At 40.5% G+C, this 27,580-nt stretch overlaps 1 protein-coding gene across 1 annotated transcript in view; it reads right to left on the reverse strand.

The window, feature by feature from the left end:
* Window positions 1-1,625: 1,625 nt before the first annotated feature.
* The window catches only part of PIR (pirin), an 84,425-nt gene continuing 58,470 nt past the window's right edge, over window positions 1,626-27,580 (reverse strand). The window contains exons 6-9 of the mRNA XM_082248484.1: window positions 12,382-12,426; window positions 10,088-10,170; window positions 6,174-6,240; window positions 1,626-1,953 (exon numbers count right to left, since the gene is read on the reverse strand). Coding sequence (XP_082104610.1) covers window positions 1,838-1,953; window positions 6,174-6,240; window positions 10,088-10,170; window positions 12,382-12,426 — 311 coding nt within the window. The 3' untranslated portion in view covers window positions 1,626-1,837. The remainder of the gene's footprint in view (window positions 1,954-6,173; window positions 6,241-10,087; window positions 10,171-12,381; window positions 12,427-27,580) is intronic.

Here is a 27,580-nt window from a genome sequence, read left to right on the forward strand (position 1 = left end):
TCTTTAGTTTCCAAGCTAAATGATGTGGGGTCTTGGTCTTCTGATTTTTTTGGGACGAATACTGTACTGATTAAACAAAAATCGTACGTTCTGCTATCGTAGGATAAATTTTTTGTGTTTGTCCCTTCGGATAGTTTTACATGAACTGTCATGATTGGCTCTCGAAAGCTGTGTGCTAACGATCAGATTATCGTATGATCACTTGAAAGCGGTATTTTTCATCCGATTTTTTGATCATGTGTACTAGGCATTAGTCTAGTGACCATAAAATCTCCTAACAGGGGATTTGTGTCCTCTTTTAATTCTCTATCACACAATGCTGCATGAAGTCGGATGCTCTTGACATTGTTTTGTGCCACAATTACAAGCGGTCCCCGGCTTACAAAAAGCCGACTTAGAAATGACTCCAACTTACAAACGGAGAGAGACAACAGGAAGTGAGGAGAAATCTACCTCTAGGAAGGGAAATTCACTCCTATAAGAGTTCTCATGGGGAAAAAGGTGTCTCCACTGAAGCCTTATCACCAATCCTTGTTTCCACAACAACCCACATTTTTCAAAATCCAGTTGTCACAGGGGCAGAAAGTGAGGAGAAATCTTCTGAATAGGGGTAGGGACAGCAAAACAAATGGTACAGGGGTGTTAACCCTTCCCTATGCTATCCAAAAAACTTAAAAAATTATTCTTTTGGCTGGAGCTACACTTAAAAAAAGTACCTGTTCCGACTTACAAACAAATTTGACTTAAAAACAAACCTACAGTCCCTATCTTGTTTGTAACCTGAGGACCGCCTGTATTAAAAAAGGTATTGCTTAATTTGACTTTACATTATATTAACCTGGGAACTGGCAGACATGTAATTAGTAAAACAATCTTACGTCCAAGATATAGTTTCTTTTTAAATTCTTAAATTCTTTTTAAATAAGACTTACACAGATGATAGCATTTGACAAATATATTTATTTTCTCTTTACAGTAGATAAGATAGCAAAGTATAAAAGTAACTTTGGTGTAGAAAAGAATAAAAGTTCTATAGTTGGCTTAAACGCATTTAATTGCTAAATATGACAGACTGAAAACAGACCCATAACCACACACATTGGAGGCAGCCTTCTTAATATTTACAAGAACGTGATTTAAAAAAATGTAACATTAATGAAGTAGAAGGTTTAGCATGCCTCTTACCACCACTGCTTCCTTTCTGACTAACTGAATGAACATTCATTCCAATAGCAAAAGTTGCTGCCTCGTAAACATATATGTAAGTACATTAGAGTACCAAAAAGAAAAAAAAAACCCACAAACGCAAAGCACCATAGATAATTACTGAATTATAATAAGATGGCATTATTAGTATTGAGTGGTCAGATATTGATCAGTTTTGACTATACATGTTTATGGCCAAATCCAAGGGGGTCATACAATATCTGACACTGACAGGAGCTCATCCCTAACATTTAAATTCCATGTGGCTATTAATCAGCTGCAGCCAGTTTGTCTCATCCCTGCTGCTTTCAAAGCGGAGCTTAGACTTAGACTGACATCAGCTCTTCTTTGAAAGTTAATGAGCTGAGGGCTATAAATTGTTGAACTTGCTGGCAGAGAACCTCTATATGACCAGTTACAAAAAGACTTAGGAATGATCTTGACAATGATGAGTCTTCTTTTTTCCAAAAACCCCTGCACATATGCTAGTACTGTACACAATCAAAACATACATACAAACTAAGCTATTATTAGCAATAATAATTCCCAATCATCCATGATTGGATTGCCTAGTGTATCTTTCTACAATTGGAGCCTGATAACATGTTTAGACAGATGGGATCTGCCCATTTTATCTGTTCCCGATCTTTGATTTCCATGTCTTCGCTTTTTCAAATCCATTTTTGCAAAAGCTGTAATCTTCAATTGTCTGTGAAATTTCCTCTCGTGTGTTCATCACAAACGGACCTAGAAAGTTAAAAATAAAGTTACATAAAAATCATATCTAATGACAAGAAATGTTTCCTGAAGCCTTGATGTATTTATTCTGGAAAGTACTATGGAATATGCCATCTATACAGCAAGTTAGAAAAATGAACCCCTGCAGACAACACCGTACTTGTAAATTTAAAAGGCTAGGTAAGGCTGGGAAGTCTGCTGCCGTTTGAGGTCCAGTCAAGCTGAAATTTAATGGTCATCAAATGTCTATAGCAGCTGTTCTAAACTGTAAGGCCATGGTTTACACTGTGTCGGCTTAAAGCCTATCCTAACTTAAAAAACAAAATGTAATACAATATGGTGGCTGTGCTAGTTTTCTTTTTTATTTTCCCCTTTATTTTCACTTGGCAACCCTGCAAAATACACATTTCCTGCCAATGCTTTTTTCTCTGCTGTATCTATAGGGACAACCATGGTTGTCAGGATGGACCTCCAACATGTCTGCCTTTGTTCATCTCCAGTATATGGTGAACTAAAAAGTACATTCCATTTTTGGCAAGATCAGCAACTATTTTCGGCATTTGCTGGAAATGTTCTTAGCCTGAGAAAACTAAAAAAGAGCTGGGAATCTACAATGTATTCTGTTTTTGTTTTTAGATACATTGTCATTCTTAAATCACTATACAGCAAAGGTAGTTATCCTTTTTCCTGAGGACGCCTGTATGGGGGGGGGGGGGGGGGACGCATCATGTAGAGCTGCTCTGTGATGTCACCTCGGTATGCTGGCCAGTCCTGTGTATACTCTTTACCGTTTGTTTGTTCATACAACATGTATGAGTGCAATACTTTTTAAATAAATGTGTTTTTTTTTATTTTAATCATATTTTATTAACAATTGAAGATATGAAAGAATTAATATAAATTCATGTTTTAAGCTGTTATGCAGTATGAGACTTCTCCTTTGTTTCATTTGGCCATTATCTGTGGATTCAATTGTAGGGTAAATAGACAGATATCCTCTTTTGTTATCATATTGGACCCTCAGTAATATTCAAAGCTCTCTGATCTTTTCTCAGGTAAGAGGCTGTGCATGGGTGAGAGGCACCTGTGCATTCGAAGCACTTTTATTCGTTTGAATGTCACTTTGAATGTCACCTTGTGGAGTCACTGGTTGACTTTTGACATTGTTTTTTGGAACAAATGCATTTATGCTTTGATCTTATTATTCATATTTTTTGGTTTTGTTTGATCGTGTGGTTGTATTTAAAGGGGACACTCACACTTATTTTTGTTTTGTTTAATTTTTTATGTCCTGTATTTAAACATTTGTAAATGCTGCAGTCCTATACACTGAGCGTTAGTTTTAATCTTTTCTTTTTCTATAGTTATACTCTTAGGCTACATTCCATCGGGGGAGACAGTGCGGGAGGCAGCTCAATTTAAAGCAATGGGAGGCTTCCCCATCCCACAGCTAATCATGGCCCCTCGCATATCATTACTATGCAGAAATCACCTGCGAGTGGTTGGCCCTGGACGTAGTCAGTCTGCATCAAAAGGCTGATCACTCACAGCTGATCGCTGCATAGCAATTACATGTGAGCATTTGCGATTAGCTGTGGGAGCCAGCAGTCTCCCATTTCTTTCAAAAGGGCCACCTCTCGCAGCTAATTGCTGGGAACCCCCGCTAAGGTTAATGCTTGTAAATGCTGTCAGGCCCATTTACAGGTGTGAATGTGACCTAAATGATATCACTGCACAATGGTAGTCTGAAGACCCCTTGCAAAACTTCTTCTCTTTCTCATCTTCTTGTGTTAACAACGGGTGGGTTTGACACACAAGTGCTGGCTTTGTTAATAACTGGTATGCTGGACAGCTCACAGAGCGTTCTATCATTTCAGCAGGCTGGAGGACCAGCTGCACACATTTTTGAGCATTCTTCTGCCACCAGTTTTTTACATAGGAAGGGTGCATGAAACCCATCACTAACAGGTTAGTTCCTTTTGATGCCAACCCAAGTCACAGCCCTTATACCTGTAGGTGTATGTGTTAAGAAACCTAAATTGCGACATTAGTGATGTAACTATATGTTTAGTAAAGAAACCTAGGTAGTAGACACCTAGGTCAAGTCCCTTCATGGGTTGTAGTGCTGTAGAGTAATAAAGGAAGGTGCCTATATGGTTGTGGGGCTCCATGCATGCTATGCAAATAATGCCTTATTAAAAAGTCAGTACTTGCATGCACTGGACCCCCCACACACACACACACATACGAGCACTAGGGCCTGGCAACAGTCCACCTATGCACTTTACTGTGTAGTCATAGAAGTACTTTTCTTTTATTGGACTGAAGTGGTGTATCAAGGCATGTAATAAGTAAACAAGTAGCGAGTAAAGGTTGGCTTTACAGCCCACACAGTTATGTTCACATACATTTTAAGTAAAAGAAGATAGAAGGGGAAAGGATGATCTCATTTGCAGCACAGGCCTAAGGTCTTGCTCCCTGGTTCTTAGAAGAATGCTAGTCCTAAGCCTGGGAAACTATAGGGGTCTCTGATGTCACAAAGTAAGAGAGCAGCAAAAACATGGTCTCTTCTGCAGATTAAAAGGGAGGATGGCTGACCAATACAAACAAGTGACTGAAGTAATAAGAAAGTACATTCCGCTAAATAAAGGGGGAGGTAATTGTTCCTGCACTACATAAATTGGATAGAAATTGTGGATGAGATATTTCAAGTTACAAATCAATATGAACCACCAAAAGAAATTACCAGAAGGAACATTGGATATTTCTGACAGTCCAAATACCTTATGTGGGTAAAGTCCTCTAAAATATATAGAATTGAAAATTTAATTCAGGACATTGGAATTTTGCTAACAAACACAGCAAAATATGTATAAACCAAAACTTACAGCCATGGATAGAGCTGGATTTATTTTAATGACATTGTTTAAAATCTACAGACCATGAATTAGTTACAAGACAAAGAAAAGGCTTTTATAGAAAGTTTACAGAGCACTGCTCTATGCAGACCTCACTATAAGACCGTGCCTGTTTATTTAGTACTTCATATCTTACAGACAATCAATAGTCACTGGGTAAAACTTGTCACTTTAAAGAAAGCTGTTCAAGATGTTCTGCCCACCAGCGACTTGGAGCACACTGTTTACAGAGACATTATCATGTGACCTTAAATGGAACAACATGGCAGACAGCTGTGCAGACTGTTAACCTTGAGCACTAAAATACAAATAATAGGGCAATAATTGTGGCTCATTCTTCAGTCAAAGCCAAGACTGTGACCTCAGCCATTTAACAGCATATCTTACACAATAGGAGGATTTAAATACCTTGCGATATCTTGGTTTCTAAAACAAAAATGAAGGGAGTTGTAATAGTCTTGCTGCAATACTAATTATCTCTATACCCCAAGCCTGAAAGTAAAGCTAATCTGTCCTTTAAACAATCAATATACAGCTAACTAGAAGTTTGTAACCACAGGTTTTGCTTACTACTATATTTTAATGTCTTATACCCTTTAATGTTCTGTTGCTTTGCTATAAAGGAATCTTCTGTATGTTGTTTATACACTCTATATCCCAGCCTTTCAACCAGTGTGCCCAGGCACCCTGGGGTGCCTTGAGGTTTCTTCAGGGGTGCCTTGGCAAAATGCCTAACAATTGCCCAAAAATTGTATACAAGCCGGCGTGTGGATATAATCTGCCTATTCGTTAAACCTTGTAGCTGCCGGCATCCCAACGACCAATGACATCATCAGATGATGACATCATGACATGATCACATCATCTGTGTTTGACCCTCCCCTGCCCCTCTCCATCAGCTGTGGGGTGACATTAGCTGAGTGATGGAGACAAACTGAGGGAGAAGATAAACACTGGAATATTAATCTGTACAAGTGTGCAAAAGTGTATTTGCTTTGGAAGAATAAATCACCTCCAACGTTGGGTGTCCTACTTAGACTTATGGATGTTGCTTCATTATGTTAAACTTTTAGAATAGTTTTTACATTTTAGAATGGGGTGTCTCGAGACTGTCCATGGTTTTTAAAGGGTGCCTAGAGATTTCCATAATTTTTAAAGGGTGCCTTGACTGGAAAAAGGTTGAGAAACACTGCTATATCCAGATCTCATTGTACTAGCCTTTCTTATGTCCAAGTTTCCTTGTATACTACTTACTGTACATATTACTTAAAACCTTGCTTGAAAAAAATAATACATAAAAACAATTCTTACCATGCTGCACAACTGGCTCATTAATGGGCTCTCCGGCAACCAAAACAAAGTGGGCTAGTCCATCATCCTGCAGTAAAAATTGATATATTTAAATGTGTTTAATAATTGTTCATGACTTCCCAGTATCTCACTTACTGTTCCACTAGACAATGGTTGTGTGGTCTACAGACTTGAAATCAAGGCACAGCACACTCATTATTTAAGGAAACATGTCATGGAGGAAACCTGGAGGCTGCCATTGTTGAAATCTTTCCAAAAATGCTCGGCTGCTGGCTTTAATGCTGATCCTCTGAGTCACTAACCCAGATTAAGTATGCAGCCCAAGAGTTATTACTTTTCTTTAACTTTTCTAAAGTGACCCAGAAAGTACAGAAACCAGAGGGTCAGCATAACAGACTGCCAAATAGCATCTTCAGAAGGGCTGCATTAACCACTTTAATTATTATTATTATTTATTATGCAGGATTTATATAGCACCAACAGTTTGCGCAGCGCTTTACAATGTGAGGGAAGACAATACAGTTACAATACAGTTCAAAACAGGAGGAACTAGAGGGCCCTGCTCGTTAGAGCTTACAATCTAGAATACCAGGCACTTTTAGCCACATCCTGCCCAGGCCAAACATAGCTTTCTTTTAGTGGTAATTAATCACCACTGGGTTTTTTACTGTTTTACAAATAAACGAAAAATAATGAAAAATCTTGGAAAAAACTTTCTGTTATAAAATTTAGCAAATAAATAAAATTTCTTCATACATTTAGGTCAAAATGTATTCTGCTCCACTTCTTTGGTGAAAATAACCCACATCTGTGAATATTATTTAGTCTGTAGGAAAGTTATAGAGTCCACAAACTATGGTATATACAGTATATCTGAAATGAATCAAGCCTGATGTACTGACACCCTATCTCGTTTCCTGAGGCCCGAAAATGCCAGGAAAGAACAAATACTCCCCAAATTACCCTTTTTTTTAGAAAGTAGACAAATATATTTAGGAAGAGGCATGGCAAGCCTTTTGAAGTTGTCATTTTTGTCACAATTATTTGGAAAATGAAGTTATTTTTTAAAAAATGTTTTTCACATTTCTTTTTTTTACATACTGTCACCAGTGTAGTACAGTATCATATCATATAACTGCTGTGGTTGTGATCAGGGACACTGCCTGGTGACAGTATGTTTTTATTATATTGTTTTTACAATTTTTTTTTCTAACAAACTGTGACCAGAACTATAAAGTGTTACTGTAGTAACACTGTACTACTTTGGGGAAGTGATCAGGATTTTTTTTTTTTTTATATATATTATGATTGCATATACCAATGAATTTCAATGTTATAAGCAACCATTTTTACTTAATTAAACTAGTTCATGCAGTGTCTTTTGTTGTGATTAGTCAAAGCTACTCACATGGTACATGCGATTAGCCTGTCTACCATGTGATCACTGTGACAAATCACAGCTAGCAACACAATTGTATACAATGAATGGCATTAAAGGAAGCCATCCATTGTTTACAATTGTTATCTGATCTGCTTTGATTGGTCACAGCGATCACATGACACTGGCAACAGGCAGGTGCAGTGATCAGTTATCAGACAGACAGATCACCCTGCTGCGCAGCCCCGCGACCACGTGAGAGGCGTGTTCTAGGACAACATCATATGATGTCGTCCCAGAACAACCATACTCACACCCTGCCGTCATTGTACAATAGGCCCAGCGGTAAGATGTTAATGGAAGCACTCAGATTTCCCCCATGACAGGCTTACGTTGATCTTTCACTAATCTGCGAACAAACAGCATGTGTACAGGCAACTGGGTAGACTGGATACACTTTAAATAAAACCATTTTTGTTCCTTTATCAAGTGCAGATATTAGCTGATAAAGGAAAAGATCTTCAAAATCATCATAAATGGTAGTACATCTAATGAAAAGATATTGGGACTTTTTATGATTTTAGCCACTCTGGAGAGTTAGAACCATTGAGTCTGGTAACATGTAGGACTCCATTATAGGATTTGAGAGTAAAGAATAATCTAATATTCTATGATAGACCCTGATTTCTTCTTTATAGAAGAGATGCTGAAATCCTTATCAGATGACTTTAGACTAGATTCCTTACAATAGAACAGCTGCGAATTTAAAGCTGGGGCCAGTCCTCCTACAAAGTTTTTTGCTTGTGGCTATACCTGTCAAAACCTCTATTATATCATTTTGACAACATAGCTTAGGTAACTTAAAATTGACAACACAGCAAAGTAGGTGAAACCTATGTGAAATCTTGGCATCCAAGCACATTTTTTTGTCTTGGTTCAGACCTTCTGGGACATATAGAATATTGAGAAAGAATAACAATTTAAAGCAGAGCTCCGTTTTCTAGGCAATGTTTTTTTTTTTTTTAAAAAAGCACCTCCTGTGATTCTCTTTACTTCTACAATGTTGTAACTGTAATCATTCTTTTTACTTCTAAGTCATTACTCACAGGATCTCGTCAGGCAGGCAGTGGCCACTGATGATGTGGGCGTCCAGAACGTTTTTTCAGGGGGGGCATCATTTTAAGATCACCCGTGCTCCGCCCATTTTCAACAATGTCATGAAGGGGAGGTACTTAGTCATTATACTTTTTTTGAGTATTTATTTTTAAAGAGCAAACAGCAGCATTTATTTTTAAAGCATTTTGTTAAAAAAAAAAAAATTGATCCTGTTCCCTTAAAGCATGTTATACAGCACAGTGCTTTGCTGTGTAATTTGGCCCCTTCTACCTAAAATACCTGGCTGATTCTGCCTCACTATGTCCTCCCCTCTGTAAACTGACCAGGGCTACTGAGCCCTGACACTGTGGTCAGTTTACGTGCCTCCTTCATGCGTAGCCCTCCTGTCCTCCTCTATCCTCCTCTGTCCTCTCTCCCCCCCTCTCTCCCTGCCTGTCTGCTCCTGTGTCAGTGCCGCCCCCCTCCCCTCCTGCTGCTGTAGTTTCATTTAAAGTTTTGTATCCTGTCTACAGTCTGTTTAAAAATCCTGTGTGCCCCTGTGCCTGGGTTTTATAAAAACTTTCTTTACAAGTTTTCAGAGCACCACTAGCTGCTCACGGGACCCGCCGCCTCTCTCCTCCTCTCCTCTCTCCTTGCAACTGACATCAGTGAGGAACCCTCTGCCCCGCCCGCTGCAGGCAGCTGTCAGACAGGGAGAGGAGAGAGCTGACGGGTCACATGAGCGGCGCTCGGCCCTCTGAAAATTGGTAAAGAATGGCTTATTTTTTAAAACACATACACAGACACACAGGATTATTAAACAGACCAGACAGGATGGTATAAAGTGGCTTAACAACCGCTTGAAAGGGGAAGTTGATCGATTTGCCCCCCCCTTGCCCCTACCTGCGGACGCCAAGCCCGCTCCTATTTTTTTCTGGGATTCTGGTCAGTTGGCTACCCAGCATGCACCTCCCGATCTCGTGCCTGCTCTGTAATGATACTGCACGGTGCACTTTGTTGATTACAAGTTACCATAGCAATGGTGGCATTGGACGGCCCGCCCCGTTGTTATGGCAAACACAATGGCGGTGTCCCGAAAATACAGCAAGATTTCATTATTAGGCTTCTCGAGGACTCCTGGGATAGATGCTGCCGATATCCCAGGAGTCCAAGAGAATCGCCCAATGACCAAATTGCCTAGGTGGCCGGGACCGGAAGTGCCGCCTACATACAAAAAAAAGGGTATTTAGAAAATAAATAAATAAATAATGGATATACATTTAAAACTGTACTGCTGATGGACTATCTGATGCAAACAACATGTGAAAATGGGTGGAACTCCGCTTTAAAAAGAGATACATGTGTGGACAGCAGAGACAAAAAGGACTATAGTTGTAGGTTAACCTTAACAGAGAAGATTGTTGTTCTTATTCAAACCCACCTTGTTTTCAAAAATGACATTGTCCCCATCATCCAGGACTGCTGTGTGGTGAGCTTCAACCTTCTTCTGGGCATTTTCTGGCCCTAAACAAAATATATTTTAAATATTAAATTCCATGTGAAAAAAAAACCAAAACATACTGAATAAAGAAATGGTTCTGATTGAATACTGGAATGGAGAAGGATAGTAGCAAGTGTCTACAGGCAAATATAAGTTTCATCAGAGGTGATGATTCACTGTTTATTTGCTCGTACATCTCCAGGATTCCAGCAGGGAAATTTACTGGCTGGAGCTCCACAGAAGGACTCTCGCCAAAGAAGTAAATGAAATATTTAAAATGTGGAACATGAGTTTAGTGCACTGACAATCTAAACATAAGGGACACTATGGGGAAACAGATGGGATTTGTAGTTCATGTACAGTATTTCACAAAAGTGAGTACATCCGTCAAATTTTTGTAAATATTTTATTATATCTTTTCATGTGACAACACTGAAGAAATTACACTTTGCTACAATGTCAAAATAACTCAACACACAGCCATTAATGTCTAAACCGCTGGCAACAAAAGTGAGTACACACCTAAGTAAAAATGTCCAATTTGGGCCCAATTAGCCATTTTCCCTCCCCGGTGTCATGTGACTCGTTAGTGTTACAAGGTCACAGGTGTGAATAAGGAGCAGGTGTGTTAAATTTGGTGTTATCGCTCTCACTCTCTCATACTGGTCACTGGAAGTTCAACATGGCACCTCATGGCAAAGAACTCTGAGGATCTGAAAAAAGAATTGTTGCTCTACAGGAAGATGGCCTAGGCAATAAGAAGGTTGCCAGGAGCCTGAAACTGAAAAGCAGCACATTTGCCAAGACCATACAGCGGTTTAACAGGACAGATTCCACTCAGAACAGGCCTCGCTATGGTCGACCAAAGGGGTTGAGTGCACGTACTCAGCGTCATATCCAGATGTTGTCTTTGGGAAATAAGTGCTGCCAGCATTGCTGAAGAGTTTGAAGGCCTGGGGTCAGCCTGTCAGTGCACAGACCACCACACTGCATCAAATTGGTCTGCATGGCTGTTGTCTCAGAAGGAAGCCTCTTTTAAAGATGATGCACAAGAAAGCCTGCAAACTGTTGGCTGAAGACAAGCAAACTAAGGACATGGATTACTGGAACCATGTCCTGTGGTCTGATGAGACTAATGCCCCGTACACACGTGCAGATTATCTGAAGACTTTTGTCTGCAGACTTACCAAAACCATATAATATGAGGTCAAACCTAAACACTTTCAATTTGTATGCAATCCGGCAGGCCCTTGCACTACATAGAAAAGGTAAGTCTGCAGACAAAAGTCTTCAGATAATCTGCACGTGTGTATGGGGCATAAGATAAACCTATTTGGTTCAGACGGTGTCAAGCTTGTGTGGTGGCAACCAGGTGAGGAGTACAAAGACAAGTGTGTCTTACCTACAGTCAAGCATGGTGGTGGGAGTGTCATCGTCTGGGGCTGCATGAGTGCTGCCGGCACTGGGGAGCTACAGTTCATTGAGGGAACCATGAATGCCAACTTGTACTGTGACATACTGAAGCAGAGCATGATCCCCTCCCTTCGGAGACTGGGCTGCAGGGCAGTATTCCAACATGATAATGACCCCAAACACACCTCCAAGATGACCACTCCCTTGCTAAAGGAGCTGAGGGTAAAGGTGATGGGCTGGCCAAGCATGTCTCCAGACCTAAACCCTATTCAGCATCTGTGGGGCATCCTTAAATGGAAGGTGGAGGAGCGCAAGGTCTCTATCATCCACCAGATCCATGATGTCGCCATGGGAGGAGTGAAAGAGGACTCCAGTGGGAACCTGTGAAGCTCTGGTGAACTCCATGCCCAAAAGGGTTAAGGCAGTGCTGGAAAATAATGGTGGCCACACAAAATATTGACACTTTGGGCCCAATTTTGACATATTCACTTAGGGGTGTACTCACTTTTGTTGTCAGCGGTTTAGACATTAATGGCTGTGTGTTGAGTTATTTTGAGGGGACAGCAAATTTACACTGTTATACAAGCTGTACACTCACAACTTTACATTGTAGCAAAGTATCATTTTCTTCAGTGTTGTCACATGAAAAGATATAATAAAATATTTACAAAAATGTGAGGGGTGTACTCACTTTTGTGAGATACCGTATGTGGGCGCCCCTGTCTTTTTCAACACACTACAATCTGGCCAACACAGTATGATAGTTACCCAAATTGCAGAACAGTAAATAGCAATAATAACTGTCTATTACAAACACTCACCTGCGCTTATTAGACCACTCAACGTATAAAAGAATGCAGTCCACCCTGGAAAGAAATTGAAAGAAAAAATTTATGAATAGATACTGAAAATATGATAAAGCTGCATTTTTTTAAGGCATGTTTAAGCAGAAACTACAATCTAATTTCTAAGTATTCATAGTTACATTTGTTAAAGTGGCTCTACAGTCTTAAGGCTTTTTACCTTAATGCATTCTTTGCATTAGGGTAAAAAAACCCTCTGTGCCACAGGATCCTACCAGAATCCCCCCCCCCCCGTACACACTTATACTTATCTGAGCCAGATCCCGATCCAACGATGTGCACGAGAGCAGCGGCTCTCGCTGCTGTCTCCTACTTCACTGGGCAGATTGAGAGCAGTGGAAGACATTGGCTCCCACTGCTGCCAATCAATTTCTGTGACAAGGGAGCGGGAGGCAGGGCAGAGCCACCTGGTCTGTGTCAATAGATGCAGACAGGGCGGCTTCGTAGTGAGCCTGCATGAGTGCCCCCAAAGAAAGTGGCTTTTTATGAGGGTACTTGTCGAAGAGGAGGAGCCTGAAGCACCCCAGGAAGACCAGGTAAGTATAACACATTTACTTTTTTTTTAAATAAGCTTTAGTGTTACTTTAATGCATATACAGCTCTGTGGCTACTACAAAGAACACTGTAAGGCAGCCCATAGATGAGTATTTTTTTTTTTACTTAATTCCACATACTGGCCATTGATGGAAGAACACTCCCCACTGAGCTATTGTATTCTAAACCGACAGGGCAGTTGTACAGAAGTCCACGGCAACAGGAAGTGACGTAGTTAGGACTCAGAACTGGAAAGTGCGTCAACGAGTTTCGTCCTCCCTTCAACACTTTAAAGCTTTTTGGATATACATCTATATATTTGAGACGTGGGTAAAAGCACATCTAAAAAGGTATGAGCATCTGATGATTTGGGACTGCAGTGGTCCGTGCTGGAAGCCATCTTCGCTACTCCTGTGGCTTTCTGGCCCACAGGATAGTGGTGGGATGACGGAGAGCCGAAGGAGAGTGCTGGAACGCACTCTGGGACACAGCGCAAGTCAGGGTGGTGTCACCGGTGTGCTCACTCACGACCCGCCTCAGAGCATGCGCATTTGGAGGGTGGCGAGAATGCGCGCTCCTTTCGCAAGCTAAGCTAGAGTGTATAGACATGCATTAGCATTTAAAAAAGGAGCTAATAGTTGATGCTTTTACTTTGACAGCTACTACATTCTACTGTTATTTCACTACAGTTATTTTTTGGTTTGTCTTTTGTCTAAGTGTCTGTTTGGAGTACTTTATTATAACATGGTGAGTTTAGTTGATCCTTTTTATAATAGAACCCTTCATGGTGCACAATACAGGTAAGAAGATGAGCTTTGGCTTGACAGCCATGGTTATAGCAGAAGTATGGCATCACAATAGTTTCAAAACATGGCTTTAGCAAAATTATACTGATTTTTATATTTAACACTGCAGCTTCCAAGAGTTGGAGTCCTGGGTTCAAGTCCTACCAGTGAAATATAATCTGCATAGTCATTAGTAGTGTGTCAAAATTAACTGGAGTTGTCGCTGAACTGAGGAAGCCACTTTGATGATTAATGAATCTTCAACACTATAAATCAAAACCAATGAATTGTGACAATCTACTACAGCTACTGTATATCACAATCTTTACAGACATTTGCATGGAGACTGTATGCCCTTTTAGTAGTCCCATCAGTTTCTTTAGTATTATTACTCATACATTTCTGACTATACACAGTAACAGAAAATCACATTTCCCTAAGTTATGGGCTAAACAAATGTTGTCTACATACAATTGTGTGTATGTGTATTCTCAATTTAATATTATTGCCTTTTGTGTATTTCTTTTAGATCTGTGCAGAATGCTAGCATACAAATTCCTGTACTTTGCCTCTGTTCAGGTGTTTTCTGTAATAAAGACCAGTAATCTGCCTCCTGTAGTTATCTGCAGGCAGCCTGTAATGGGGGAGCCTTCTATGTTGTATCCACAGCTCTGCTCGATAGAGAGCCTATGTAGGGCACAGTTTGCAAAAGCATTTGGCACACAAAATGGGTTGTATTTATAAAAAGTTGCATAGGTATTTATCGAAACTGCATGCAAATTCCTTTTGTGCAAATGTGGCAAATTTAAATGTGTAAATTTGGAAAAAAAACACACTGGATGGCGAGGAGCGTACTTTTTTCCTAGGATAGTCATTGTGATTTAGCAGCCATAATGCAGTATTTTCTACCTTCGCACATTTTTGATCTGCAGAGAATAAAACCTGGGAAAATTTAATTTTATCCTATTTTCACAAAACGATTTTGCTTGCAGTTTCTTTTACAAAATGTTTATTGAAATTGTCAAAGAAGCAAAGTGGGAAGCAAACATCAAAATATGGTGTAAAAGGTAACAGGTGCCAATGAGGCAATAAAAGACAAGGAGGAAAAGGGGATGGGCCGATAGACCTACAATTATGAAGGCAGTACAAAAGGCATGGGTGGTACTCATCTAGGCCATGAGTGCGCAATAGTACAAAAAAGTGCTCAAGTACGCGGGATCTGCACATCATGCATGATTGGAGCCACCCAAAACCCGAGGTGGTTGAGGTTTTCTGTACAGGCCAGCAAAAGAGGAGGGCTTATGAAGGGCCAAAACCAGCAAACCACTGATTTAAAAAAAAAAGGCAGAAAATAGAAGAAAAGGGGGAAAGAAAAGGTAGGAAGGGGTAGCGGAATTCTGCGGTATACAACCGTAGGTCCATGGTAAAAAGTAACATTAGTGTCATCACGAGGAGAACAAGGAGTGGTCCAGGTTCAAGCTGTCATTATTATAGGCCACCCGTGGTTCCCAAACCTCCAGGAATTGGGCGTATGTATCATTCAGAATAGAGATGAGCTTCTCGTAGACCATTGTCCTCATGAGACAATGTTTAACTTCAGTTAGGTGAAGAAATTGCTGGTGTCAGGCCTTGGCTAGCCCACCCACTCCTGCTGGTGTTTAGATACAGTCATAATAGGCTTATGTAGCAAGGCTACATGGATGATGCACCATTCAATATGGTTATGATTTTACATGCAGTTTCAATGGACGAACAGCTATGCAAGCTATTATGCAATATATTTGAATAAAAGCTTTTTTTGGGACAGGAGTTTAGCAGAATTTGCTGTATTTTTCTAAAAACGATAATGTGGTTATGTTGCGATGTCTCTTTAGACCCAAAAGGGTCTTATAGGATGCTTAACTCAGGTAATGCAGAACATAGCAATAGGAGAAGTGTGGTCTTTACACACCTCTGAAACATGATGAAACGCTTGGACACAATTGTAAAATGATCAAAGTGTAAAGCTGTCTTATTAAATGCCAAGCAGCCCCCTGGGGAGCAGTGAGATAGAATTCCTTCAAGTCTGTGTTAATCGTGACCCTTCAGAGAGCAAGAGGCCACATGAATTAAGTGCTCCTACACTTTTCTATGTGACCTCCACACCCAAAGGGTGACAGAAATTGTGTCAAGATGGCTGAATGCACCATAGCAATTATTTTTCCTCTTAACTAAACATGAAAAGCCGAAGCTAAAACAAACAGTTGAATTCAGTTGCGACAGGAATTAAAAATATAAAAGTAACTAGAGCTGCACTGTGAAGAACTTTTTTGGAAGAACTCCACAATTATTAAAAAGCTAGATATTGCTTTGAAATGAGGAAGCACAGAATTTACGAACTACAACTAATCGTGTTTATTTCTCAAGCAATAAGGGTTAAGCTAATTTGCAATTCACTACTTGTGATGTTCCAATTCGGTCTGGGTTTGATTCACAGGACGTTTGCCGAACAGTTTAACCGGTTGCCGACCGCCCATCGCAGTTATACTGCGGCAGGCAGCCGCTCCTGCGCGAACCGACGTAGCTATATGTCGGTCGAACGCCTGCTGCTAGGGGGCGGGCTCCCGCCCCCGCTCGTCAAAATATATAGTGATGGGAAAAAAAGGTTTTATCCTCTGCTGATTTTGTACGTTTGCCCACTGACAAAGAAATGATTATTAAAGCTTATAATTTTACAGAACAACAACAAAAATATCCATAAAAAAAGCATTTCAAAAAAGTTATAAATTGATTTGCATTTTGCATTTTAACTACTTCCGGACGGTCCTCTGCCGATTTACTGGCTATCCTGCACGAACTGACGTAGGTCTAAGTCGGTCACGCGCCTGCAGCTAGGGGGCAAGTGCGCAGGCACTCCTGCCCCCACTCATCAGCGGGAACTCTGATGCACGGGGCAGGCGGCTCCGATTGCTACCTGACACCCACGATCGCTCCCCGCTGAGAGAGAAGAACAGTCAGCTGTTGTTAACACAGCTGACCATTCTTCTCCCTGGAATGATCACAGAGTGCCTGTGATCCTTCTATGCAGGATCAAAGGTCTCTGTGATCATTTCACAAGCCCTGTCCCCATACAGTTAGAATCACTCCCCTAGGCTCACATTTAACCCCTTGATCACCGACAGCGTTAACCCCTTCCCTGCCAGTGTCATTATTACAGTAACAGTGCTCTTTTTTAGCACTGATTACTGTAGTAATGTCACTGGTCCCCCAAAAGTGTCAAAAACGTCAGTTAGGGGTCCGATCTGTCTGCCGCGATGTCACAGCCCCGCAAAAAAAAATCGCAGATCGCCGCCATTACTAGTAAAAAAAAAAAAAACAATAAAAATGATATAAATCTTTCCCGTAGTTGGTAGACGCGATAACTTTTGCGCAAACCAATCAAAATACGCTTATTGCGATTTTTTACCAAAAATATGTAGCAGAAAACAAATTGGCCTAAAATGTTAAAAAATTTAGATTTTTTGATTTTTTTTTTTTGGGAATGTTATATAGCAGAATGTGAAAATTATATATTTTTTTTCAGAATTGTTTTGTTTTCAATATTTTTTTGTTTATAGCGCAAAAAATAAATATTGCACAGGTGATCAAATACCACCAAAAGAAAGCTCTATTTGTGGGAAAAAAAAGGACATCAATTTTATTTACAGTAGGTACAGCGTTGCACGACCGCGCAGTTGTCCGTTAAAATAACACAGTGCTGAATCACAAAATACTGTCTGGTCATTAAAGGGGCAAATCCTTCCAGTCCAGAAGTGGTTAAAAACGTTTGGGAATTGCGAACGTTAATCTGAACCGCACTGGAGTCAACAGGAGCCAAATCTTAAAAATCTCTCAATTTTTAAGGCTAATATGCAGGGGATTGTGAAAGGGCATGGGGAATTGGGCACTGCCAAGGGGACATGTATCAATGCAAAAATGAAAAAACAGGAAACAGCTCTTTCAATCAGACTTAAAGGGTAACATTACAAATGCACAATTCCTTAAATCTAAGTTTTTAACTATGCGGTTGCGGATGATGCATTTTTCAGGCACATTTTGTGGAGCGTTTTGCGTTTTTAAACCTGCATTTCTGATGCGACTCTATTGAAGTCTATTACACGCAAAACGTTGCAGGAGAAAAGGCCCCCAACCCTTTTCAAAAATGCACCAGCTGAAAAACGCATAGATTTGAACGTGTACCATAGGAAATCATGTTAAATGGACTGTATTGCATTTCTGCAAAATGCAAAAGCACTAAAAAGCGCATAGGTGTTAACGTAGGATTAAATAACATTTTAGAGGATGCCTTTACTCTGCCTGTAAAGTGATGCCCCTATATGATGTACTAAAGCCAAACATTTAGCATTAAATTACATTTCCCAACAAAGGCCACCGTCCTCCTAGGAACCAAGGACACTGTTTGGGCCAAAAAAACATGTCCTAGTAACCAATAAAGTCATCTACGTGGGGTCCCTCCAAAGTTTCATATAAGATCTGCAGGGTGAACCTCGTGCAAAAACAAGAAAAAGAAAACATGGTGTTCCCCTCAAAATCCACACTGGACCATCATCAGAGTATGTATCTAACATGCACCCCCTCTTGAACCATAGCAGGCAACACGCATTCAGCATTGGGAGGGTACCTTGCTGGGGTTGGGAGCCTTGGCAAAGCAACTTGTCCTAATGTTGATGAGTACAAGGGGCTCAACCTCACATCCCTGACCCAGTGGATATGGGGAATTATCAGAATCTGGAAGCCTCCTTTAAAAGAGAGTGGCCCTCTGATCCCAATGTGAATAAAGAGTAAAGACTAGTACCCCTACTTATTCACATATATCACACAGCAAAAAAAAAATAAAAAAAATATGCCCAAGGTGTAAATCATGCCTTCCAGTGATGCAGACATATCACCAATCACAACGAACAAAACCAGACAACTCATTTAAACAAAATGACAGTCGACTCCTGATGAACTCCCTATTGCAACAGACAGTTCCTAGCTTGGCACCTGAATACAAACAATGGGGACAAGAGCTGGCTGAAGTCATTGGTGGTCATAATCATATTAAGCCAATGTCCTCACCCGGGTTGCCTGCTGGCCTATTTGCAATTTATTCCCCAAGGGTCTACAGAAGCATTTCTAGAATGAACACTGGTCTGTGCAGACACCTCAGGGTTCTTGCTAGCTTGGTAACTGAAAATAGTTCTTAACCAAGATGTGGTGACCAGTTTCCTTAAATGTAAAAACAGGCTTGGAATTGGCTGTTTTTAAATATGGCCACCATGAGCTACACTCCAATGTATGCAATTGAACCTATTTATGCTGGTGTCACATATACTATCACAGAATGGAGTTCTCTTCAGAGGAGCTGCATATACAGTATGTGCACCGGTGTTCAATCTATATTGCACTCCCAGCACGCAGACCAAGCTTCCTGACAACTCCAGGTCTCATCCTAGAGAGATTGGTAGCTCGGAGACCGGCTTCCCAATCACATAATCGCTGTGAAAAAACCCACCCCTGTGCTCTCTTTCTCCTTCTGAATGGAGAAAAACATACGTTGAGGAGAATTTATCAAAACGGGAGTAGCCAGAATCTGGAAAGCAAACACATGGACACTCTGAATGATGGTTTATGAGAAGATCCGTAATAGGTAGCTCACTACACATTTGAATGTGTATGAGGAATCCACAAAACAAAGTCATTCAGGAGCGCCACATTTTATCTCCAAGGTCACAAGAACGCCAGGAATAGTGTTTCTTTTTAACCGCGTGTCTAGGCTTGATCTTGGTTAGTGTGAGGGTCGGTATGTTTAGATGGGATTAAAAAAAAAAAAAAAAAAAAACACACTTTATAAAACAAACAAAAGCAAAATGAACTCTATTGTTTTTGGACCTACTACATGTACAGTGCCTTAAAAAAAGTATTCATACCCCTTAAAATGTTCCACATTTTGTCATGTTACAGCCAAAAACGTAAATGTAGTTTATTGGGAGTTATCATGGGAAAAGGTGTCTCCACTTGGAGCTTTATCACCAATCTTTGTTTCCATTACAACCCAAATTTTTCAAAATTCAATTATCACAGGGACAGAAAGTGAGGTGAAATCTTCTGAACAGGGCCAAAGAAAACAAAACAAATGTTACAGGGGTGTTAACCATTCCCTTTGCTACTCAAAAAACTACACTTAAAAAATGTACCTGTTCCGACTTACAAACAAATTCAACTTAAGAACAAACCTACAGACCCTATCTTGTTTGTAACCCGGGGACCGCCTATATGTCTCTATTAGCTTTGCACATCTAAAGAGTGACATTTCTGCTCATTCTTCTTTGCAAAATAGCTTGAGCTCTGTCACATTGGATGGAGAGCGTATGTGAACAGCAATTTTCAAGTCTTGCCACAGATTCTCAATTGGATTTAGGTCTGGACTTTGACCGGCCATTCTAACACATGAATATGCTTTGATCTAAACCATTCCATTGTAGCTCTGGCTGTATGTTTAAGGTTGTTGTCCTGCTGAAAGGTGAACTTCTGCCCCAGCCTCAAGTCTTTTGCACACTCTAACAGGTTTTGTTCTAAGACTGCCCTGTATTAGGCTCCACCCATCTTCCCATCGACTCTGACCAGCTTCCCTGTCCCTGCTGAAGAAAAGCATCCTCACAACATGATGCTGCCACCACCATGTTTTATGGTGGGGATGGTGTGTTCAGGTTGATGCGCAGTGTTAGTTTTCCACCACACATAGCATTTTGCTTTTAGGACAAAAAAATTTAATTTTGGTCTCTTCTGACCAGAGCACCTACTTCCACATGTTTGCTGTGGCTTCTCGCAAACTGCAAATGGGACGTCTTATGGCTTTCTTTCAACAATGGCTTTCTTCTTGCCACTCTTCCATAAAAGCCAGATCTGTGGAGTGCACAACTAATAGATTCTCCCCCCTGAGCTGTGGATCTCTGGAGCTCCTCCAGAGTTACCATGAGCCTCTTGGCTGCTTTTTTGATGAATACTCCCCTTGCCCAGCCTGTCAGTTTAGGTAGGCAATTGGTTCCACTAAATTTTAGTTAGGGCTATCAGAGTAAAGGGGGCTGAATACAAACCCACGCCACACTTTTCATATATTCATTTGTAAAAAGTTTTAAAAACAAATTTATCATTTTTCTTCCACTTCACGATTATGTGCCACTTTGTGTTGGTCTATCACATAAATTCACAATAAAATACATTTACATTTTTGGTTGTAATATGACAAAATGTGGAACATTTTAAGGGTATGAATACTTTTTCAAGGCACTGTATAAACAACAAATATTATACACATATTCGGTTGTACTCAAAAGTTTGCATAGACTGGAAAAAATCGAGACGCTTTGGAATTGACAGATAATGTAAAAAAGCTGTCTTTTCTGTAAGGATAGTGATCATATGAAGTGATTTAATATCACATAGTTTTTTGGCCCCTTTGTAACCATAATAACAGAAATTTCCCAAATGACCCTGATCAAAAGTTTACATACCCTGGAATGTTTGGCCTTGGTACAGACAAGCAAGGTGACAAACACAGGTTAAAATGGCATATAAGCCCAGGTTCACACTGAGGCCATTATCAAGCCTGCATTTCAGTCCGACTTTAGGGGTGATTTCAAAGATATCTATAGAAATCTCCCCGAAGTTGCCAAAAGCAGTAAAAAATGACTTTTGGGAATCGGGGGGGGGCGCCACAAAGTTGGCATTGCACCGATTCGGACGGTGCAATTGTCAAATCGCATGTCCAAATGGACCAATGTGAACGTGGGCTAAGGGGTAATTTCTCAAATCTGTGGCTTTTTAAATTGCAATCAGTGTAGTGTCTGTGTATAAATAGTCAATGGGGAGTAGAAAAGAACTGTCAAAAGACCTGCATAACAAGGTAATGGAACTTTATAAAGATGGAACAAGATATCCAAAGCCTTGAATACGACAGTCAGTACTGTTCAATCACTTATTAAGAACTTGAAAATTCAGGGATCTCTTGATACCAAGCTAAGGTCAGGTAGACCAAGAAAGATTGCAGCCACAATTGCCAGAATTGTTCAGGATACAAAGAAAAACCCACAGATAACCTCAGGAGAAATACGGTATGGTTATTTTTAAAGGAGCACAATGTGATGATACTTTAACAAAAATCAGCATCGTTGAGTTGCCAGAAAGAAGCCTTTACTGAGTATAATATATTCTTTTGCGTTTAATAAAAGTTATAGTGTTTTTACGGTATTACACTATCAAAGCCTTTCTTTTTTAACAGAGGAGTCCTGGAGGTTGGTTTGCAGTTGGACCAAACCTTTTATGCACAGGTTCACACCCCATCCTGTGTCATCACTTATTCCCGATTGCAGAGAGAGAAAACGGAGAGAGTTTATTGATAACATTATTGCAGAGCCTCTTTTTACATCATAGTCCCCATCAGAGCCACCCTTTACATCATAGCCCCCATCAGAGCCACAATTAACATCAAAGTCCCCATCAAACCTCCCTTTACATCCTAATCCCAATCAAAGCGCTTCGATCAGAGTCCTCCCCTTTAGAACCTCCCCCCACCCCCAATCAGTGGTTCCCATCAGAGCTTCTCCTTACATCATAGATCCCATCAGAGCACTCCTTTTCTATACAGACCCCATCAAACCCCTCTTTAGATTCTAGTCCCAATCAAAGCCCTTCTGTGACAGCCCCCTATCAGTCTTCCCCATCACAGTTATTCCATCAGCATCCCTGCCCACATTAGAGTCCTCCCCATAAGAGACTTCCCTCCCCCGCATTAGAGTCTCCCCCCATCTGAGCCACCCCATCAAAGCCCTTCCATCACAGTACAGTGTCCTCCTAATCAAAGCCTCCCCCCCATCAGTGTCCTCCTCATCAGAGCTCCCCCCATCAGTGCCTCTCCATCATGGCCCCCTTCCCCCCATCATAGTCTATCTCATCGGAGCCTCCCCAACACAGTCTTCCTTATCAGAACCTCCCCATCAGAGCTCTTCTATCAGAGCCCCCCCTTATTGAGTGGCACAGGACTGGTGCCAGGGCTTGGTAGAGAGAGCAGGTCCAGACACACTGCAGCTGCCCAGTATGCACTTCTCTCCTCTTTCAATTCCTGTCACTTGAGTGTTGTGGGGTGCATTTCTGTGAGTTTCCCTCAGTTCATGTACGGAGCTGTGTGGAAAAATGAAGACATCTGCCCATCACACCAGCATTTTGGTGTGAACAAGACACATGAAAACAATTGTTTTCTGTGTGCCTTGTAGAGACCTGCCTTTTTCTAGTGCAGAAAGATACAGGTGTGAAAAAGCCCTGAAATATTTTGTTCATTCCTGAAATGACAGCAAAAATTCAATAATTACTATACAGGAGAACAAGGGCACTCAGTAGAAGACCTGTGAAATATGTTTGCCCCTGAATAGATCTGACATAGGATTTGTACATGGCAGATAAGCAGTTTGATGTATAGCATAGAGTAATTACTTTGGTCTTTCCTCCCGTCAGCCAATTTCAATAAGATAGCCATACACCATGAGGCTGTTTGCTACAATGGTGGACCCGTCGTCACCCTCCCACCCAACATCCTTGAACTGAAAGCTCGAGAGAGCCGAGTGGAAAATTGTTGATCAAATCTGTTTTGGATAGGAGTGGTAAAAGACCCCTGTCAGATTTTTACTGTTGTCCAGGTTCCTCTGTTAGAGAGATTTCCCCTACAGTCTTGGTTACAATGGTTATATAGTCATATAGGAAGTGAGGGAAAAACTGTGTTTCATCAGGAAGGAACTTAAAAGGTTGCCAAACAGAGGGGAGTAATCATGGCCATACACTAGCCGGAAAATCGTTCAAAAATCTGTCATTTGGTCCGTTCGTTTGTTTTTCATCCAGTTAATGGGCACAAATAGAAAATTGGTTTTAACTTATCTTAAGTTAAATTCTGCCGAACAAACAATAAGTTGAAAGGTTAATGTGATTCTCGCCCGAACTGTTTGCACTAGGCATATCTGACAATCTGAACGGAAAACTGATTCATTTATTTCCATTGAACAATTTATCGTTTCGAAATGCGGTCATTATATAATGGCACGATCGTCTGCTCTCACGGCCGATTTTTCGAAAAATGAGTTTGAACGATATTTCGGCTAGTGTATGGCCAGCTTTAAAGTGGAAGTAAACCCTTTGGTTTAACAGTTTCAAAAAACAGTTACATTTCCGGCATGCCGGAAATGCTAATTGTCACATTTGTTGTGCTCTCAACCAAACTGTCAAACCATTCTAATGGCTGGTGTCAGAAATTATCACATGTGCAGCATCATCAAAGTTGAATAAACAGAGTCCAAGATGGCAGCTTCCTTGGCTGAGAAACGATAGGAGGGTTCACTTCCACTTTAATGCCACCCTGTATTGAAATGGAAAACTGGAATGTAATGGTGAGGGTGTATGTGGTGTCTGAATATAACATTACCTTGCAATACTGCATGTAAAATCCTGCAGATACTGAATTTCTGAGAGATTGATGTGCTCCCTTCCGCCTAACACGTGATAGCTTTCAGGCCCAGGAAATTGCTGCTTGGCCACTGAGTATAGTATTGTGAGAGGCAGAGGACAGCATTCACCGGTGACCATGCCTAGACATACTTTGCTTTGGACAGGGCATGGGGAAGAGTGGTAAAAGGAACAGCAGGAACCCAATGGAGCCTGTTATGCACCTTTACTCCTTTTATAACTATGTGACAAGCTGCTATAGCAACACCTACTAATCTGTATATCAAATAGAGTCATATAAACATAACTCAGCAACCATAAAAAAAAATGTGAATCATTTAAATACTTTCAGGTATATGTTACTCCAATAACACGAAAGGAGTACTTCATGAATATACCAATTAGTGTCTGTTGAAATGGAACATTGCCATTGTATAGTTTTATAAAGTAAAAGTAGGTCAGGATTCCGTTTCATCTCCAAAAAATATAGTAAGACACACAACTGCAAGCCCATTACACAGAACAAACATACACATAAAAAGCCTTTCAATTTTACCTTATTGCTTTCACACATATCTGGAACTTTGTTCAAAACCCTGGAGCTGTGTCAAAGATCTGTTTGCATAAAATAAATGATATCCATATGCTTATCATATGTAATCTAATCCCCCAATTTGACATATAAATGCAGAATCCGGAGTGTTTTCAATGTTCTGTAGGAGAGTCTGCCTCTTGGCTGTGGTCTTTGTGTTGGTGCCCTTTAACAAGTCTGCCTGTCATTCCTTTTATCACACTCTGCCACAGTCATCTCCCAGGAATCGCTTTCCAGACTCCAGCAAAGATTGTTTTCTTCCCAAAAAAGTTATCTGTTCAGTCTCAGTATTTGTTTATAATAAACCTTGTCTGCGCATTGTGCTCAGAGACATATTTGGACAGAAAATGAAAAGTAAATTTTCCAGTGGAATACTTGCTACAATAGAACCTTGCTTTCATGAAAAGGACTACACAGCCATGGTCTTAAATGTAATCACGTATTTTGCTGCTATCTTTTAAAGGAAAATCGGACATTTGCTGCATAAATTGATAGCGCTATACAAGTACCAGTAATAAATATATAAAATAAATAATGTTTAAAGTTCATGGGATTGCTAACCAAAGAGCCATTGATAAACTTATAAAAAAAAAAAAAAAATCAAATCAGAGCATTAAATGTCTGCTCACAAGGTGAAACTGCCTAAATAGTCAAAAGCCACACCCTTTTCCCTATGGAGGAACCCTTCAGCTTCAAGAAATCTGTACCATGTAGCCAGAATGTGGAAGACTGTAGTACAAAGCTGCGTAGCTCTGCCAAGAAGAATCCAGTAGGTCAGTGGTTCTTAACCTTGTTGGAGGTACTGAACCCCACCAGTTTCATATGCGCATTTACCGAACCCTTCTTAATTGGAAAAATAAAATATGATTTTTCAAATTCAAAACATAGGTATATATTTATACATAGGTGCACAAAATGAACAAAACCATTAAAGAACAAAACCATTAGGAACAAAGAGCAAAACCATTAAAACATGATTTTCACACAAGAACAAAAACATAATAATGAATATTTACTGCAAATCAGTGTGACTCCTGCTGTTGCTTCGTACGATGCTTTGAGAATCCGTTTGTTGATGGGTACAAAGCCGAGAACAGGCAGACTAGCCTTTTCATCGAATCTGGCTCTCCTCACCTTGAATTCAGCGAGCGATGTGTTCTTGTATTTTTCATCTCCATGCAGCTTAAGGAAGTGTTCTCTTAGTTTTGCCGGTGCTAGACTAGAATTGCTCAACTTGGCATTGCAAATCATGCAGTTGGACGCTAACTCCCATCATGTTCTGTTATACATGTGAATCCTTATTGTACACATTCGTCCGACCACTTTCTTTTTTTGCTTGACATAGTTAGTATGAAGGGATTAATATTAAGAAAGAAATCACACGACGTACCATCACGACAGTTACAATTCGACTACTGGGTGCGCCAAATTCCCTGAAGCACAGATAGGCCACGCGATGTTGCGTGATCACCTGCAGCCAATGAGCGGGGCGTGTCATCACGAATCATATGAGTCGGGTGTGTGTCTTGACCTCCGCCGAACCCACGAGACGGACTCACCGAACCCCTGGGGTTCGATCGAACCCAGGTTAAAAACCACTGCAGTAGGTACTTGTTCTTTGCATGGTTGGTTATTGATGGACAGCAATTTTGGCTTGCAAAAAACAGCAATATGGAAGGGGATGGGGTTCTCCACTAAAGGGTGTTGCAGTAAGAGGGAAGGTCAAAAATTTCTACTGGTCCACAGGTCTGTAGTTTCATTACAAAAATATCCATAGAATCATCAGCATGCTTTGTGGATGGTAAACAGAGAGCCATGGGTACTAAATTATAGGAGAGGATGAGAGCCATCTTGAATGAGGTCTGTTCTAACAACCCTCCTCAAAGTATGGTCTCCTTGGATCGCTCATCATCATCAACTGCCTAGATTTCTTTTCCTAATTTCCACCCTAGTTATTTTTTGGCGCCACACCGATCTATGTTATTACACACTACCAAATTACACGTTGCCATGGAGTTAGTAAAATGAGCCTCATTAAGCCAGTGCTGAAGCTATGGCAATGTATAAAAAATAAGACCCCCCATTTGGTGAGATTTTGCTAAATCTACTGAGATCACGCAGTTTGGTAATGAATTCCTGGAAGGCACTGCTGATTTAGGCCCCTTTCACACATACGTTCAGTCCATCAGTTCAGTCACGTCAAAATGTATCAGTTTTCCATCCATTTTTCATCCATTTTTCATCAGTTTTTCCTCCGTTTTTCATTAGTTGTCTTCCGTTATTCGTCAGTTGTTATCCGTTTTTCATCCGTTTTTCGTCAGTTGTTATCCGTTTTTTATCCGTTTTTCGTCAGTTGTTATCCGTTTTTGGTCAGTTATCTGTTTTTCATCCGTTTTTCGTCCGATCCGTTTTTTTGATGGATGAAAAATAGGGCATTCATACGTTCAAAAAAATGGACATTGACGGAAGCGGATGAAAATGGATGTTAACTGATGATCATCCGTCATGAAAAACGGACAAACGGACAGCATGTATGAAAGGGGCCTTCGCCTTTCTAGGGGGCACCTGTGAGGCCCTAGCTTTGTTGACAGTGACTCAGGGAAATTTGGAAGTGGGATTACAAGAAAGGTAAATACCACACTACATCTTTACATTGGCATAGAATTTGAAGCCTCATGCACACTGGACGTTTTTAACACTGCTCTGAGGGGCATTTCGCATCTTTTTTCTGCCTCTA

The sequence above is a fragment of the Pelophylax lessonae genome, assembly GCF_965119305.1.
Source record: "Pelophylax lessonae genome assembly, chromosome: 2".
Lineage (NCBI taxonomy): Eukaryota > Metazoa > Chordata > Amphibia > Anura > Ranidae > Pelophylax > Pelophylax lessonae.